Consider the following 18,757-nt stretch of genomic DNA (forward strand, 5'->3'; position numbering starts at 1 on the left):
CCTGTGCCCTCCCCATATGCTCTTTTCAATCAGTTTCTTATGTCTTCAATCTAATTTCAAATTAAGTGTTCCGTGGTGGGGGCAGGGTTTTGCTTTTCCCACTCCCTGCCCATGAAATACGAGGCTCTCCTGTTTCACCACAGAAAGACTGAAATTCTTTGATGAGCTCCGACAAGATGTAATTTAGACTAATCTATCAGACTGATAGAAATGCAAGCAGATATAATACTGCAAACTTATTTTATTTCTAATTATGCAAATAATTATGTAAAATAGGCAAATGCATAATTTCCCCCCAGGCTCCAGGCATTTCCCCACTAAGCTTTAGGGAGTGCAAATTTTGATGTTCTTAGCTCAATAGCCTGTCTGATCATGTAAGACTGTATGTAAGCATGCTTCGAAATGTCGAGGTTCAAAGTGTCATAGAAGTTATTTACTAAAAGTAAGTGGACAAATCTCACAGCTCAGGCGGTGGCACCGGGACTTTGGCAGTGTTGGTTAGCAGGAGGTCAGGGGAGGTGCGGTCCAGCGAGTTCTGTGGGTGGAAAGGACAAGGGGGAAGCAATGGCCTTTGTTCTTCTGAGGGCAAGGAGGACTGAAAGCCTTGCAACAGGTAGTCTGAAAATGTTCTCCCTCAGGCACACAAAATAAGTGGTGGGGCAGGGAGGGGGTGTTTTGTTTTGATTTCCCTCCCCCTATGGGAAGAGTTTTCTATCAGATGGGATAGGAAACAAGGAAAATTATATTGGCACCATCTAAGGAGGCTTTAAAAGAGCAGGAAAAGACATCATGTAGGGATGCCACTCCTCACTTTGACTTAGTTTGGAAGTTGAACTGGATTTATTTTCAAATGAGTAAAAAGACAGATAATTGTTTGTTCCTAACAATTCCTCCCCATACACAGTAGTCTAGTCAGAGAGCTCCAGAGCTGGTATTAACTCCAGAGACTGTAAATTTATTCTGGAATCTAGGATGTGCCAGGATTTTGCTTGTGAAGGTTTACTGCTGGCAGACCATGCAGTGTACTTAGACCATTAGAAGTTAGGTTTTTTTAGAGGAAACTTTTTGAGCTGCTCTGTTGTTGCAATAGACAACTTGTCAGATGCTGCAAAGTCTTGTGCAGTGTGTTTGTTCTGGGTGACTGATAACCTGGCTGCTGTGCTTACTGTGCTGATGAGGATCCCTCCTGTTGTGAGGAAATTTAAGTAATTTTGCAGGCTGCCGTTTGAACTGTAGCTGATGGTACTTAGAGAGGTTCTGGATTCTTTGGACTAACCTGTGTTCCACAATAATGAACTTTCCCTTTCCTTTCCTTTCCTTTCCTTTCCTTTCCTTTCCTTTCCTTTCCTTTCCTTTCCTTTCCTTTCCTTTCCTTTCCTTTCCTTTCCTTTCCTTTCCTTTCCTTTCCTTTCCTTTCCTTTCCTTTCCTTTCCTTTCCTTTCCTTTCCTTTCCTTTCCTTTCCTTTCCTTTCCTTTCCTTTCCTTTCCTTTCCTTTCCTTTCCTTTCCTTTCCTTTCCTTTCCTTTCCTTTCCTTTCCTTTCCTTTCCTTTCCTTTCCTTTCCTTTCCCTCTGTTCTTTCCCTTCTCTTTATTGTCCCCTGAAAACTGTCAAGATGTCTTAGACCAATATAGGAGTCTGGGTTTTTCTTATACCACAGTATGCCATTTTGAGGCAACTGCCATTTCCTCTCTCTGGGAGTGTTTTCCATCTCCCCATGGGTCTAAACAGAAAAAAGATCTTGGAATTTGGTAACATACCCAAGAGACTTTCTTCACCCATCTTAGTAAATCCTGTTGCACATTCCTGCCATATGGGGTGACCTGGCAGCATCATTCCATGTGATAAGTTTACCCTCTTCTCTCCCCAAGAAATAATCTAGGACATAATCCTTCTTCCTTTCTGCCTGTCTTTTCACTTTTTTTTCCCCCCTTTTTCTTCACTTTGATTCTACATTATATTCATAAGTGTAAAGAATGTTTTTATAGCATGTATCAGAGATCCCAGTTATCTTTTTTTCATTCCATGGTTTGGATGAATGACTGTAACAAATGGGACCAGTAGAAAACTGGGAGAGCCACTGATGCTGTTTGCCCTGTCTTGTAAATAAACGTCCAGTTAAAGCCTTGCCACTTGATTTGACTGACCTTACTCTGGATAGTTCATGTCACTGTCTCCCCATTGCTGAGAGGGAGTTACTTGCAATAGAATTTTACTAGCTCTGAACTTGTTTCTTTACATACAGAAATCAGAATGAGGAATCCATGGGCAGAAAGTTTGAGGTTGCTTTACCTTTCCCTGCACTGTCATTGCCTGCCAGCGAAACATCTTATATCATCCAGTGTTGTTCCTAGTGAATATCACAAAGTGCTTTGCAGATGGAGACAGTCATATAAGCCAAAGCGAAAAAGAGAGGCATTAAGGTGATTATTACAGATTGGGGGGTAGAAGGGAGAAGGAGGAAACCAACCCCCCACTCCCCCAAAACAAATGAAATCAAACCAAACAAAAAAACCCCAAACAAACACACAAACCCCCCCAACTAAAAACCACAAAACCAAAAAATAAAACAAAACAAAAACCAAAACCAAACACCAAAAATAAAGCAAAACAAAAAAACCCCAACCAACCAAAAAAAAAAATCCCAAACAAAACTGTGGAAAGAATAATTTCATTGAAAGCTACATTGAAAGCTACAAAGAGAAATTTCATTTGGCTAGTGGCCAAAAACCAAACAACAGAGTAGACAAATTCATGTAAATATATCCCATGCGTGATTATTTAGGTGAAGAGTATGACAAAAATATTCTCAGTCAATGGGTGTAGAAAAGCAAGGAATTTTGATAAAAAGCCTTAAAAATTTGAAAAAGTGAAGTTCCTCTAAGGCAGTCTTAAACAGCTATAACTGGGAAAGTAGAGAAGCCATTTCTTTTCCAGAAGGAACTGTTGCAGCCATGACTAGCGAGTCCTTCCCATATGTATTTTTTTATATGCACAGTATTATTTTTAAAAACATTTCCATTAAGAGGAGTATTCTAGCAAGCCTGTTTATAACTGTCAACTTCTCTTAAGAAATGTAACAAAAGCTGCAGCACCATGGTCTTACTGGCATGAGGACACATTGTTCATGAGCAGTAAAAGTATGGAAAACATTTGTCCAACAATTGCTGTTGGAGCTCCCTGAGCCAAACCCTGCTCTCTTTAACTGCCCTGGAGGATGGTACGGATCGGGGTCTTTGCTTAGCTGCTAACAGAAGCACAACCCTGAGCAAAGGAGTAGAAGAAAGAATTTGAGTACTGCAGTCCAGGGGGACCTCTGTCCTCAAAGGGAAGGATGGGGTAAGTTGAATAGTACGTGGCTCGAGCCTGTCTGTGAGCACAAGCCCTCATGGGTCAGTGAAGCAGAAGCAGGCCTTGTTGCAGAGCTTTTGTCAAGCACACCCCTTCTGTGCTACCAAAGACCTGCTCTGCCTGCACAGAGGCTGCATGGTCCCCGCTCCCTGTGCTTTGGCAGTGCACCCCAAAACACACAGCTGTGCTGCAAACCCCACATTCCTGTCCTTAGTAAATGCATTCTGGTGTCTAGTTCTAGATCTGCTTGGCCTAACAGGCCAGTAACAGGGGTCTCCCCACCTATGCCATTTTCTCTCCTGCAGGCAGGGTTCTTTCACAGAGGAACTCCTGATTTTTCACTGTTTGATTGAGTCTCTTAAGGAATGGCAGCAGTGCAAATGGGGATTTAAAATTTCTCCTCTTTGCTTAGGTAACACTAGACGTTTCAAAAAAAGCTGCCTTCCCCCAGCCATGGCTTAGATCTGCATGAATAAAGCGTTTATTCTGCCAGCAAAAAGCAACGGTCATGCTGCGATAACAAATCAAACCCCCCACGCTGGGGAGGCGATGGCGCACAGACACGAACATCCCAACTACGCAATAGGATCATTCTGCAAATGTACCCGGGCGGGCGCTGCCTTTGGAGGTTTTTTCCTTACTCTATTTTTTTTTCCTTCCTTTTTAATAACTCCGGGCACAGGCAGCTGTTCGCATTTTCAAAGCCTGCTCAGAAAGCAGCCAGTTAATTTTAGTTTGCTCGGGCCACCCTGAGCGAGCTGCCCCCCCCCACCCCCCGCCTTCCCGGCTGTGCGGGGCAGCGCGGGGGGTGGGGGCCGCGGGCGGCTCCTCCCGGCCCGGCCCGGCGGGGATGGGAAAAAGTTCTTCCCAACTTTTTTTCCCCCTGGCGCGAGCTCCTCCCCCTCCCCTCCCCCAGCGCGGCCCCGCCCCCCGCGTGGATTGGCGGGCGGGCGGCGCGGGGCCCCGCCCCCGGCGCGGTTTGTGAATGGGGCCGGCGGCGGGGGCGGGGCCCGCGCGGAGCTGCGCCTTTTTTGTGTGCCGGCGCGGCCGCGGGCCGGGAGCCGCGGAGCGGGCGGTGTCGGCGGGGCCGCGGGCGGAGCGGAGCGAAACGAGCCGAACCGAGAGGCGCACGGCTGCCCCGAACGCGCAGCTCGCAGCAGTGTCCGTCGGGAGCGGAGCCCAGCCAAGCCGCGGGGAGGATCGCGCAGTAATTGGATTTTGAAAGTTATTTAAGCCCCGAAGTAAAATACACGGCTCAGCCGGGCGCGGTAATAATCCGTTTAGCCGTAACCTAAATCCCCGGGGCCGTGCAGGGAGCAGCGCCTCCGCCTCGCCGCCGCCGCGGGACCCTGCGCGGAGCTGGCCGGAGCCATCGCCGGGCTACGCGCGCCTCCCGCTTCGCTGCCGCCGCCGCCGCCTTCTCCGGGGAGAGCAGCTCCGGAAACTTTCGCCTCGAGTAGCGCCGCCACCGCTCCGTGAGCGCCGCCGCGTCGGAGCCGAGGAAAGAAGAAAAGTCGTGGAGGTCCGGCGCGGAGCCGCGTTCCTCCCGTCGCCGCGCTCCTGCCCTGCCGAAGGGGCCCCGCCTCCGCCCTCTGGTCGCTGATGCCCCTGGGGCGTCGCGCCGGCCGGCTCTGAAAGACTCCCCGAGGCTTCTCCGGCCCCCGGCCGCCCCGGCGATGCAGGCTGGACGAGAATGCGGTGGAGCCGCCGGCTGCCCCTTGCTGGGGCTGGCCGCGCTGCTGGCCGCCCTGCTGGGGACCCCCGCGGGTGCCACGGCACAGCAGTACCACGGCGAGAAGGGCATCTCCGTGCCGGACCACGGTTTCTGCCAACCCATCTCCATCCCGCTCTGCACGGATATCGCCTACAACCAGACCATCCTGCCCAACCTGCTGGGCCACACCAACCAGGAGGACGCAGGGCTGGAAGTGCACCAGTTCTACCCGCTGGTCAAGGTGCAGTGCTCGCCCGAGCTGAAGTTCTTCCTCTGTTCCATGTACGCGCCGGTGTGCACCGTGCTGGAGCAGGCCATCCCACCCTGCCGCTCCCTCTGCGAGCGGGCCCGTCAGGGCTGCGAGGCCCTCATGAACAAGTTCGGCTTCCAGTGGCCAGAGCGGCTCCGCTGCGAGAACTTCCCTGTTCACGGTGCGGGTGAGATCTGCGTGGGGCAGAACACGTCGGATGCCCCACCAGGACCTGGTGGTGCGGCGGGCCGGGGGGTCACTGCCCACCCCACGGCTGGCTACCTCCCTGACTTTCTTACCCCACCGCAGTCACCCTCTGGCTTCTCCTTCTCTTGCCCGCGGCAGCTCAAAGTGCCCTCTTACTTGGGCTACCGCTTCCTGGGGGAGCGGGACTGCGGAGCCCCCTGTGAGCCAGCCCGGCCCAATGGGCTCATGTACTTCAAGGAGGCAGAGGTGCGATTTGCCCGGCTGTGGGTGGGCGTGTGGTCTGTGCTTTGCTGTGCCTCCACCCTCTTCACCGTGCTCACCTATCTGGTCGACATGCGTCGATTCAGCTACCCGGAGAGGCCCATCATCTTCCTCTCGGGCTGCTACTTCATGGTAGCCGTGGCCTACGCAGCAGGCTTTTTGCTGGAGGAGCGGGTGGTGTGTCTGGAGCGCTTCTCTGAGGATGGCTACCGCACTGTGGCCCAAGGCACCAAGAAAGAAGGCTGCACCATCCTCTTCATGATCCTTTACTTCTTCGGCATGGCCAGCTCCATCTGGTGGGTCATCCTGTCCCTCACCTGGTTCCTGGCTGCCGGCATGAAGTGGGGCCATGAGGCCATTGAGGCCAATTCCCAGTATTTTCATCTGGCTGCCTGGGCTGTGCCCGCTGTCAAAACCATCACCATCTTGGCCATGGGGCAGGTGGATGGGGATGTACTCAGTGGGGTGTGTTATGTAGGTATCTACAGTGTGGACTCACTGAGGGGCTTTGTGCTGGCACCCTTGTTTGTGTATCTCTTCATTGGCACTTCCTTCTTGCTGGCTGGCTTTGTGTCCTTGTTTCGCATCCGCACCATCATGAAGCATGATGGCACCAAGACGGAGAAACTGGAAAAGCTGATGGTGCGCATTGGTGTCTTCAGTGTCCTCTACACGGTGCCTGCCACCATTGTCCTGGCGTGTTACTTCTACGAGCAGGCCTTCCGTGGCACCTGGGAGAAGACGTGGCTCCTCCAGACCTGCAAAACCTATGCTGTGCCCTGTCCCAGCCACTTTGCCCCTATGAGCCCAGACTTCACTGTCTTCATGATCAAGTACCTCATGACCATGATTGTTGGGATCACGACCGGCTTCTGGATTTGGTCTGGCAAAACCCTGCAGTCCTGGCGACGCTTCTACCACAGACTCAGTACCGGCAGCAAAGGCGAGACGGCAGTATGAGACCCCCTGTCCCTTCTGGCACACACACTCTCACACGCATACACGCAGAGGAGATGGATACTCAGCATAGGGGTCGGGCAATGGTTGCCTGAAGAGGGAGGAAGGGAGGCTTTTTCAAACTTTTTCTTCCTCACAGAAAGTTTGAAAAAAAAAAATCATTGCATAAAGGATCAGTCAAACTATATCCAGTGGTGCTTATGAACAGCTAAGTGGGAGAGGACAGAAAAAGAGGCCACTGCTGGGACAGGAGAGTCCTTCACCCAGAAGTCCCCTAACTTCTCTCCTGCTACTCCTGTCGAGGAAGAGAAATTCCAACCCAACTAGAATCATCCTGCCTTGCTTTGGACAAGAGGGAGGGGAAGGCAGATCTGTTGAGCCACCCTGCTAAGAAGTAGCCAAATGCTCTCTGAATTGCCGGGGCCAAACTGCAGCATGGGCAGGGTAACTGCCGAGCCTGAGCTCGCTGCCTGCTCCTTCCAGCTCGGCAGAGCCATCACGTGAGTACTGCACAGCCGGCTACAGCCCGATCGTGTGCTGGGGAGATGCCTCCGTTCTATCAGCTCACAAGTTCCTTTTTACCTCAGCGACACCTGTTGTAATTGTTTTAAAGTTAAAAATTTGGCCCTCAATCTGTTGTTCTTGCTGCTGTGGGGTAGAAGGGGGTTGCTATTCCACACCCTGAAAAGAAATGACTTGTTGCTTTTCAGCAGAAGGCTTTTCCCCCTTGCCTTTGTTCTAGGAGACAAAAGGGGAAACAAAAGTGTTTTCTATGTAGAAAGGCATAAGCATGGGATCGGTTTTTATGGGCAAACTAACAAAAAGAAGTCGTTGAGGTTCACCCTTGGATGTGAGGAGCTCACAGAAATAAACATTCCTTTTATGAAAAAGGAGGAGGCAGGATGTTTTCCTACCATTCAATATGGATCACTTTTCTAAGCTGAAGGAAATGCAAGATTTAGAGGGCAAGAAGACCTTACCTGAGAACACCTGCCAAAACAAGAGCCACTAAAATATGTAACGTAAAGATAGGATTTTTTTCTTTCCTTCCCATAAACCTGCTTTCTCTCCTGCTTTGCGGTGAGCTCACTGCAGAAAAAAAAAAATCAATACACAGCCGGATTCTGGGGACAGGAGGAATCATTTTGGCTCACGATGGACCCTTTGCCTGCTCCTCAGGTTCCCTGAGCTGCATGGCAATGATTCTTGGTGCAGGTGGGGGGGCTGGTGTTTGGGGTTAAAATCAAGTAGTTACTGCAAGTGAGGAGCCTTCTCATTTCGGCTAAAACACAGCTGTTTGAGTTTCCAGTGATCAGTCTTTGAAGGAAAAGCATTCAAAAATTTATCATCAAATGCATCATTTTCTTTTTGAAATGTGACAGATTTTTCTATTCTGAAAATTTTTATGTTGACTTGTTAAGATTTTATTTTTTGCATACTACTTTACCTTTATATTCACTGAAGGGTTGTTTTTATAAGTATATGTGTGTGTGTGTGTGTGTGTGTGTATTCTTGCCTAAGGACAAAATAGGACATTCTGGATCTTTGGCAAGTCTCCACCCTATAGCTGCTCTTCATGTTTTTGGGGGGGAAGTGTCTAGAATGAAACTTTTAAAAGAAGAAAACCTGTCCAGGGTGAGGGGGCAGACTGCTGCTGTCTGAGGGTATACCAGTAGTCTGAGCGTGAGGAATGGGCCCATCAGCCAAATCCTTCAGTGGCTCTGATGTCAGACTTGCAGGGCTTGGTTTGTCTTTTACAATGTGCAGGTGGAAAAAAAAAAACAAACAAAACAAGCGTGTCAGACAAGTGCAGTATGTATATTTTGTAAATCCCATTTTTGTAAGAAAATATGTATTTATGTTTTTACTTGATTTTTTTGAAGGTCTGTATGAGGCCCTGCTTCACCCCATGTACAGATCACTAAATAAATAATTTTTAATACAAGGGCTCTAATGACGTTCTTTCTATCTTTGAATACTTGGCAGGTTTTAGAATGGGGGGAAGCTCTGAAAAGTGGTGTCTTCTCCCCCACTTCATTATGGATAGTGCAAGAGACTTTTGGGTGAATGCAGGCTGGAAACTGTGGCTTGAAACTGTTCCTTCTGATTACCAGCCCCTCACAACAGGAGAGCACATTTTGAGACAGCCGGTTTCAAATGTCTGCCCTCACTTGAGGTACTTGCATCCCAGCCAAGTTTTCTTCCAGTCTCTGCTTCTTGCTGAGGGCAAGCTGATAAACCAGTTCCTTTATCTAGAAAATAAGTATAATGCTCTCTTCCCTTTCCAAAGAGACTTTAAGATTGAGAACTGGAGGGTGCTACGAGTGCTGTAAATGAGGCCCTCACTTTGACAGTGGAGTGTAATAGGGAAACACTAAGGACTAGGTCCTTTTTAATGGCTTTCAAGGGGCAGTATCATGAACTAGTGCTTTTTTCCCCATAGCAGGTTTGCTCTCTGCTGTATTGTTCAAGTGAATTTTACTTTAATTTTAATTGTTAGCCTGAAGCCTATATTGTTTCTTATCACAGTCATCTGAAAATTTCAGTGGAATGGTCTATTTTATTTAATGTTTTAGACTGAAATGAATGTTTAGATCTCAAGCTGTATTGCTACAGTAATGGAAAGTGCCCCAACATACAGAATTGTATACCTGTGAAATTATATTTTATAGCATTTCTTTCACAAGGAAAGAAATTTCAGCCTACTGCCTGCATTCATCACACTTCCTGTACCTTCAGTTATGCCAATACTAAAATTTAAGTTACAGAACAGAGAGATCTAAAATGCCTTAGCTAGATGCCATCATAGTAGCTGTGGTTGCACTGCAACATTGTTTCATTTACTAAGCATAGTGTGTAATAGGTCTGCTTTGAGGGCAGTATTTTATTAGGACACTGTGCTCTCAAACGTAACCTTTTACAGTGTATGAACTACTGATTTAAAAGTTCTTTTAAGAGCTAGCCCCATTCATACTGTCTCTATGGAAGACCCACATCTTTTATTTGAAAACACCTCTTGCTGCTCCCCAGAACTGCTCACTTGTCAAGTTTCCTTTTTGAAAAGACCTTTGCGTTCCTGCCAGTCAGGCTGCTCCCTGACATGAGCTTGCTGATCATTTCTGAGGGGGGTTTCATTCCACTCATTCAGGAAACCTGAACCTTTCTATAAACATTTCCTCCCATTAATCCAGAGCGATGGAAGGGCTGGAACAGCCTGTGCTGTGAAGGACTGGCAGCCGCTGGGAGCAGTGGTGTGACTGACTGACACCCCAGTGCTGTGCGGCACAGCTGCGCTGCTGAACATGCAGTCAGTGCTGGCTGCATCACGGACAGCTTCGCCTGCCCTCCGTGCAGGGCGGCACAGCTGCGCTGCTGAACATGCAGTCAGTGCTGGCTGCATCACGGACAGCTTCGCCTGCCCTCCGTGCAGGGCGGCACAGCTGCGCTGCTGAACATGCAGTCAGTGCTGGCTGCATCACGGACAGCTTCGCCTGCCCCCCGTGCAGGGCGGCACAGCCACGCTGCTGAACATGCAGTCAGTGCTGGCTGCATCACGGACAGCTACGCCTGCCCTCCGTGCAGTGCTGGCTGCATCACGGACAGCTACGCCTGCCCTCCGTGCAGGGCTGGCTGCATCACGGACAGCTTCGCCTGCCCCCCGTGCAGGGCGGCACAGCTGCACTGCTGAACATGCAGTCAGTGCTGGCTGCATCACGGACAGCTACGCCTGCCCTCCGTGCAGGGCGGCACAGCTGCACTGCTGAACATGCAGTCAGTGCTGGCTGCATCACGGACAGCTTCGCCTGCCCTCCGTGCAGGGCGCCCGGCCCCGGCTCCACTCGCCACCCAGCCCCGCTCGCTGCATGAGAAACCATTCACATGTGCTCGCTACTTTTTTTCTCCATACGTGGAAAAACTCTCTATACAGGCTTTTTTTTTTAAGTTCACAAGACATCTACCTCTGAGGGAAAAAAAAAGTCTCTATTTCCACCAGAAACCACTAAAGGTGAATGTTTTTATTTCAGTATTTCCTATGAAAAACTATCCAGATCCTGGGAGTTAAGATAATTTTTAAAATTTGAAATTGTAGGTGAAATTTGATGGTGATGTAAAGTAGAAGCAAATAGTATTTACTTTTAAGCAGATGTGACTCACATCAAGCCTGAATTTGCTCACAGTGGAAACAATTCGGAGAATTTCAAGTAGTGATAGTGTCTGGCCTTCTGGAATAAAAATGTCTAGCACCGTTTTGATAACAAAGTAGCAGTTACTTTCATAATGGAGTACAATTCAAAAAAATCTTTGTGAAGCTCTCTGGAAAAAAGGATGAAAAATAAGCCTTTACTAACCTTTGATAATCACTGCAAAATATTTTTCTCTGACTAATGTTTAAGCCCACTTTAATTTTTTTAACTTTTAAGAAAAGTTGCCTCACTTTTACCTTTGTCTCTTATCTATGCAGCAGTTTTGATTCAGAAGAACTTAGCAAGTAATAGTCATTGATCCATATCCCTGTAAGTGTACACCACATACTATATTTTCGTGAGAACTATAGAAACACTGGTTCTTCAGTTTCAAAGACCTTTGTGTAACTTTCTAAAATGAAGAATTATTGTTTCAGGCAAGTTAAAAAGGAGGCTTCAACAGTTCTAGAGTTCATGAATAGCAGCAGCAACTGAATGTTTGTCTCCACAGGAAAAAAAATGCTTTTATAATACGTCAGTGTTTGTTTGGGTTTATTTTTGGTGGAATACCCACACTGACTATTGAATGTTTTTGTCTAAGTACTTCACCCGCAACCAATAGCTTTGCATGCAAGGAAAAACCACACATCTCTGTATTCACCAACTGGCAACAATAAACATTACTTATAATTTCACACGGGTTTAGAAGCCAAATTATTAGCCTGCATTTCAAATAGCCTGTTTTTTTCTTCATCTCACTCTCATTTCCTTCCAGACTTTACAGGTTTTTCATATACCCTTCATACATGCCTTCTACTCCTTTTAATTTTAAAATAATGAATCCAACAGAAAGAAATTTAGCCACTTGCTTGGAGAGGAAAAGATGACACTGAATCTTCAGCACTCTAACTGTTCATTGAGGAAGACTATTGCCAAGCCTGCCCTATATAAACCAGGATAATTGTTTCATGCCAACATGTGTGTGGTTTTGGCAGAAATAATGCACAAATAATATAGGATTGGGGGGATAAATACAGTCATGGCAAATTTCCAAATGCCTCACTTAGAATAATTTTTGACTAAAGTGATGCCCAAACTGTAAAACTAGAATATGTACATCAGAGATTAACACTGCTCAGACAGCCAGTTTGTGCTGCAGTCACAGAAGGGAGGGACAGGGGAGGGTTTTGGCACTGTTTAAACCCAAGGTCCAAGGTTGCCTGGTTCAGTGGCTGGGCACTGCTTGTCTCAAAACCAGATCAGTGGAAGTGAGGCAGAGGCAGCACTTTCTCCTAATGCAGGTAAACACCAGGCTCAAGCATAATGTTACCACAATGTTAGAGCTGCAGCCAGACAGGATTTGACTGAATGACGCCAGGACAGCCCCAAACAGGGTCATGAGCACATCCTCCTCTGCATCACCTGCTCCTCCGTGTACAGCCAGCCTACCCATGCCAGCAAACTATGGGACTGGGATAAATGAGAATATCAACAAAAAGCAGGAATAAGCAGGGCATAGAGCACATTTTTAAATAACAACTGTAAATTGGAGGAGATCACTTATCCTTATTATTAGTCAAGAAATTCTGATTGTAACAACTTGTTCATTTTGGCTGTCCCAGCTGTATCACAGCTTGGCTTGGTAATAGGCAACCCTTCACTTAAGCATGTTACCCATAGAAATACACATAGAAAATCCAAATCTGCTGCCAAGAGAAGTAGCCTATGTGACTAGACTTTGGCTGCACAGATCTTGGAAATGAGTCTTGTCATGTGGCTACCAGAGTAGCTATATAACCTTGCCATTAAAACTTCAATCCCAAAGGCCAGGGTGACATCTAGAAAGAAGAAAAAAAAGAGGCCCAGTTCTTCCCTACTTCAAGCTTTATTGAAGTTTTTCTAGCAATGCAGATTGGGTTGAGAACAATGCAATTCTAGCATTGTTCTCAAACCAATCTGCAGAAAGGCAAAGTCATTCTCAGGACAGGCAAGGAGACAGATTATTCCCACTATGCTGTCCTTTTCCTTAGGCTAACATTCTGAGGGACTTGGAAAAGCTTGTGGTGAATAGGGAATTCTGCCAGGAGCTGCACTAGGAAAAAAAAAACGTTATCTGGTCCAGATGGACAAAAAAAGTGTTCTAGCAAGTAGGCACTAATCTAGGATTTGAAAGACAAGGACTTGATTACCTGTACAGTCACAGATGGTGGCCAGATCACATACAGCCAGTCTTCCAGTAGTATTCAGGCAGGTAAAAATGGAGGCAGGTTACATGAAAAGCACTTTTCATAAACATTTAAGTTCCCAGGTGCACATCTAGAAAAATCTTGTCTCTGTCTCTAATTCCTTGCCTATAAAATTAGAGCAATGACACTTCTGTATATTATAGGGATGTTGTGAGAATGAATAACCTCAAAATCAGAAGAAACAGAATACAATTATACTAGAGTTTGTATAAATACCTCTGTCCCACAGTCTGATATTTTTCAAGTAGATTCTGTTTAAGAGAATGCCAAATTAAGACCACCAGCTAGAATGAAATATTTGTATGTTTTCCAATATCTTATCTAAAACTGGTCAGGCTGAGCACCTGCTTTCACAGGAGTATCATCTAGCCAGGCTCAAACACAAAGTGTGAGAGGACATAAAGAGGCAAACTAGGTAAATAAAAAATTACACTAAACAGGGAATGCATGTCAAACAAAATGGACTCGTGTTATAGTGGTGCTTAGGCATAGCAGAGATAAGGGTTTGGGCCTGTGCTGCTACTACAGGGTTCTTAACTCTTCAGTACTCCCCAAGCTCTCATTTGCTGTATGTTATAAACACTGTTGTCATCAACAGGCTCAATGACAGCTCTGCTGTTCCTCTTTAAATAAACACTGTTCACTTCAGCTTGCTGCAAATGCAATCTAAATCTTAGTGGTAGGCCTAAAACAGAATTGACCAAGATTTCATCCAAGCCCATGGCAGTGAGAATTCACCTTCCCTGCCATGTTTTCACTCCATCTCTTAGTTCCTTGACAGTTTCTTTCTGCTACCATGACCTCAGACAACATCTTTCTCTTTACTAATGATGGCCAAGGAGAAGGATTAGTTGAGTGCTTGGACATTTTCCTGCCTTAACAACAGGGAACAGCATGAGGCTGTTACACATCTTTCACCAATGAAATACAGAAGTGTCTGAGCTGACTGGGGTAAATGTTTGTGTCTTGCCTGATGCCAGCCTTTTCCAGGGTAGACTTCTGCACCCATCCACCTTCACCACACATCAAGTTTTTGTTGCTAAATAAAGTAAACCAATAAATCACAAAAGGATTCCTAAAAGCACCAAAGCATACACTAATTTATAGCTTACCCTCCCCAACAAACAAAAATGCAACTTACATATTTTTCATGGAAAACAGTCAAAGGGAACCACTCCAAAAATATTAACCTAAAGCACAAATCAGATCGCTTGCCTGACATGGCTTCCTTCCACAGATTTTCCACGTGTATATGTCTGTGCGAGCATATCTAGCATAGTGCATGCGAGTGTAACAACTAGAAGTTACAACTGTAGGTAAATCTCTCATCAAAAGCCCAGTGAAGAGAGAAAATCAAAAGGCCCTTGCCCAATGCAGCTGTCTGCTAATTAAACACTGGTGTTAATTGCGGTAGTGTGGCTGGTCCTCATTCCCTGTGTTTGTTGTGGTGCCTGTGTGAGCTCCGGATTGCTCAGAACTTTCACATTCTTTCAGAAAATGAAACTGTCTATAAAAGGTATGAAAGGCTGTGATATGTATATATATCTATAGGGCTATTTTTAAAGAAAAAAAAGATTTTTTTTCTATGTGTTAGTTCAAAGCCAGCTTTGATTATCTAAAGCAAGTCAGTCTTTAGAAAGGGTAAAAAAAAATCTAAAATGTAAAGATGGAATCTTTTTTATCTAATCCATAATGAAAAGAGCATTTATTATTTGTCACACTCTTGCCTCTCATATTTTTAATTTTATTTTTTAATTAACGGCAAAATGTAGAAGTCTCAGGCAGTATTTCCTGCCCTTACTTTACGAGATGTGCAAAGAAGCATTCCATTAGGGCCAACAGCCAGTAAAAGGGATGTCATTTGACACCCTTCCACAGCTATGCATACCAGGCTGAACCAAGCGGGATTATGTGAGCGGATAGAAAGCCCTTCTAGAGAGAGGATTTACTCATACTGTTTTTCTTTACACATTCTGCTCTCTGAAGATAATAAATCAGCTATTGGATTTGCAGAAACAACTCTCACGACGGTTAAAGAATTCCGGCACAAAGCAGATGAAGGCAAAGATGTGGCCTCTCCAAAGCAGCCCAAGGGACACGGGAAGCAGAGACCGAAGCGCAGCCGTGTGCGAGGGGACCGAACAGCGCCTGTGCCTGAGCCATACCGCCCTGCAAACAGGCCAGGAGGGGGCTGGGTTTCCAGAGCTCACACCAAACCTCACGGCAGCTTTCTGCTTTTATGGTAGGCTAAACCTAAGTCCGGCATTTGGGCGCTGTAAGATTTCAAAGTCTGTGCTTTACGGTTCCTTTGAGCCACCAAGTGTCTTTTCTGGTAAGAAATCCCTGATCTGCAGAGACTAATTAATCTGTGGATGGTTTTGCAGTTGTGATGGGGCAGAACTTTGTATCATTGCCCACAGACAAGCATCTAGTTTGCTGGTTTTGAGAGTTCTTAAGACTTTTCTACTTCAACAAATAAAGTCAATATAAACAAAGTTAATGCTTTAATTCCATGTCCTTCATTTTCCTCAAGCAAAGATCTTCCTGCACTGAATTCTGAATCTAATCTTTATCAAAACCTCTCAACATGAGAACTGAAAAGAAATGTTTCTCAGAAAACAATTTGAAGAAACTCAGCAATTCCACTTAAATTACTTTTTCATTTTGCTATCAATTTTCATTAAAGCTTTGTTAATGAAGTGTCCTTTGGTCAGCGTTTCACTATAGCACTGAGATGTAATACTTTAGTTGAAAACAGACATTAAAGATGCAATAACAAGTTATACACCTAAAAATAACCAATGGAAAACTGTGTAATGAGAACTGTTATTTTCAGAATGTCCACCTCTCAGCATCATCCCTGGCTGCATCTTATTCAGCTGATAAAGTTCTTTGCAGCAATACCAGGCTATTTTATTTATCCTTTAATGTAATTCTGCACATACAGTGACACTTTTATTAGTAAATGAGAGGCAGTGTGTGCTAGCAGACAGGGCACCAGACTAGAAGTCAGGAGACAGTCATACTTTTCCCAAATTTGTCCATGGTCTGCAAATTCTTCCAATCATCCTTACCTCCATTTCTTTTTCTGCCCTTCTCTAAATAGGCTCATGCTCTTCAGGACAAAAAAGGTCTCTATTGTCCCCACATATGTGTTGGTACTGTTCCCATCTTGTTGGAGCCCTGGTCTTGATGGGGACCTCTTAAGATTTGGCACAATGCAAGAGGTTCCAATTAAAAATAATTGATCATTAAGAGACAGAGAATAGCAAAGAGTGAGCTGGCACTTTACTTTCTATGAGGAAATAGTCAAACACTAGTGGCAAAGTAGAGACACATGTGATGACACCAAATCTTCCCAAAGAAATGAAAGTGGGAAGTGTCACTCATCACCTTTTGGGCTTTTGTGTAACATGCATAAGGAATGTTCCCTTCTCTGAAGAGTCTCTGGGGACTCTTCAGATGATGGGATTTACTGTCACATGCCCTCTTCTCCCTGTCTTTTTTTGGTTGTTGTACAAAGTGTTGCCATGTGGGGTCTGTGTGATAGCACACACTGCAAAACATCTCCAGCTGAGCAGGAGCAGTGCTGGCCAGTAAGATTGTTAGTTGGCTGACTATTCCCTAGGAATGAAAACCAGACACTGAGGAAACTATCTTGTTCATAAAAGGAAAATATTTATCTGCAACGAAATATAGAACTAAACCAAAACCAAAAGAATTACCTGGGTATTTAATTAAAATATCACTAATGAAGTGATTAAATAATTCAGCAGCAGAGAAAGGAGGAAGAGCACTACTTTCCCATGCACCCCAAAAATATGGATTTTAATTAAGCAAAACAATTTTTCAGTTAACTGTAGACTGCTTCAAATGAAGAAGAAAATAAAGGGGGAAATGTCTGAATGCTTTGCTAAAATGCTTTTTACATGAAACAACACCAAATTTGAATTTGAAATGCACCCATAAAGATTGAAAAACATTATGCAACCATATAAGGTTCAGCTGGAATTAAGAGGGAGAATAAGGGATGGACTAATGCTAAAATCACAGGTGAGGGCAGACAGCTTGGCTTTGGAACCACAGGGAGTTGAAAAGAGACACAGGAGTCAGTTTTACCTATAGCTTGCCCCATATCACTGACAAAGTCTAAACCACTTCACTTGCACCATATAGACCTGGTAGTAAGGGACACAAGGCAGAAAGCTGAACATTTTTCTTGATGAGATTAAAAATGGCATGTAGGGAAAAGTGTTTGTGGAGAGCAGAGAAAGAGCAATGAAAACTGTTAGGACTGAAATGCAAGAAGCTTGTGGACAGAGCTACAGCTGCATGTACATTTGCTTTTCTTGTGTTTCAGGCTGACCAAAAAGAAAAGTGGTGTGAAGCCATGCTTCTGTGCCTGTCGGGCCCATGCTCACGCTGGCTGTGGCTAATGCAAGGGCCTGGCTTGTGGACTGGGCTGGCTCATAAACACCCACCCCAGAGTCCATGGAAGGTGAAGGTGTGCCTGCCTGCCCCAGTCCAGGCAGGTGTTGCTCTGGAATTCTTCACACTGCCTTTTTAACAGGATATTCATAGCAAAGTACTGCCTCTGACACCAGTTAAGTGTGGTGAAGGGCTGTGAAGGAGCACTTAGGCATACTTCACTCCAGCAGCATCTTCAGGGCAATGGAATTTCTGACTTGCAAATTGATGTCATCAATGTGAATGCTCAACAAGATACATTCCTCCCATAAATTTTCAAAAGTATTAAGTTTGCTGACAAAGAAATTCATGAAGGTTGCCAGGACCATGTAGTGCTTTTCTAGAATGTCAGTCCTAGCTATTCCCTTGGAAACTAGTAAACAAAGAGTTAAGGAATGAGCAAACACAACCTTAACTGTGCTGTTGGAGTGATGCCCCAATATGGCCATAGCATACAGAGCCTGTGCTATCTCAAAGGCAGAGTGCAAACATTTGGGGAATAGGGCACATGACCACAGGACAGAGTCTGAAGCCTTCTTTTTTGCAAGGCAAGACTGGTCTGTATGGAAGCCCCAGGGACTGAGGACAAGGGGAGTGTCAACAGCAACATTTCCCAGGAGACAGCTGGGATCTTCCTCAGGACTTGCATCTACTCAATTCACTACCCCTGTCCTCAGAGACTGCCATGGGAATGTTCCCTCCACCCCCCAGCACTGCGCCCACAGACCATCCCACAGCACCTTTGTGCACTTCTGGTAATTCCTCAGGGGAGAAAGAGTTCCAGGCACTGGTGTCACCACAATTTACAAAGTCAACACCAACAGGGGACAGAGTAGTAAAGCACACACATGAACAGAGGAGGCAGGGAAAGAGGCAAGCCACCTCCCAGAGAGACAAGGCCTTTCTCATGTCAAAGCTCAGCAGTTTCCTTGTGTCACAGCCACATAGCAGCCAAGTGCTGCAGCTCTGCCAGCTGGAGCAAGGCAGCTCTCACAGCTGACCTGCATCAGCCCCAGTGAGGGCATGGGGAAGGTTTCTCAGGCCCTGCTTTTCAAAAAGCAGGCCTATGGCTGACCACATTTGCTAAGATGGAAAGGCATAAGAGCCTACCAGACAGCTTTG

The 18,757-nt window shown here is 45.9% G+C and overlaps 2 protein-coding genes across 3 annotated transcripts in view; one reads left to right on the forward strand and one right to left on the reverse strand.

The window, feature by feature from the left end:
* Positions 1-18,757, reverse strand: part of ALS2 (alsin Rho guanine nucleotide exchange factor ALS2) — a 221,407-nt gene that overhangs the window by 140,605 nt on the left and 62,045 nt on the right. The window lies entirely within an intron of this gene.
* FZD7 (frizzled class receptor 7) lies at positions 4,377-8,683 on the forward strand. The gene has a single exon (XM_064434039.1). It carries the CDS (start codon positions 5,026-5,028, stop codon positions 6,739-6,741), a length of 1,716 nt encoding a protein of 571 aa, XP_064290109.1. The 5' UTR covers positions 4,377-5,025; the 3' UTR covers positions 6,742-8,683.

Source organism: Passer domesticus, chromosome 10 (genome assembly GCF_036417665.1).
Source record: "Passer domesticus isolate bPasDom1 chromosome 10, bPasDom1.hap1, whole genome shotgun sequence".
Classification (NCBI taxonomy): domain Eukaryota; kingdom Metazoa; phylum Chordata; class Aves; order Passeriformes; family Passeridae; genus Passer; species Passer domesticus.

Excerpts from the sequence above, each read along its gene's own strand:
- FZD7 (XM_064434039.1), top strand. The coding sequence starts at position 5,026 with ATGCAGGCTGGACGAGAATGCGGTGGAGCCGCCGGCTGCCCCTTGCTG.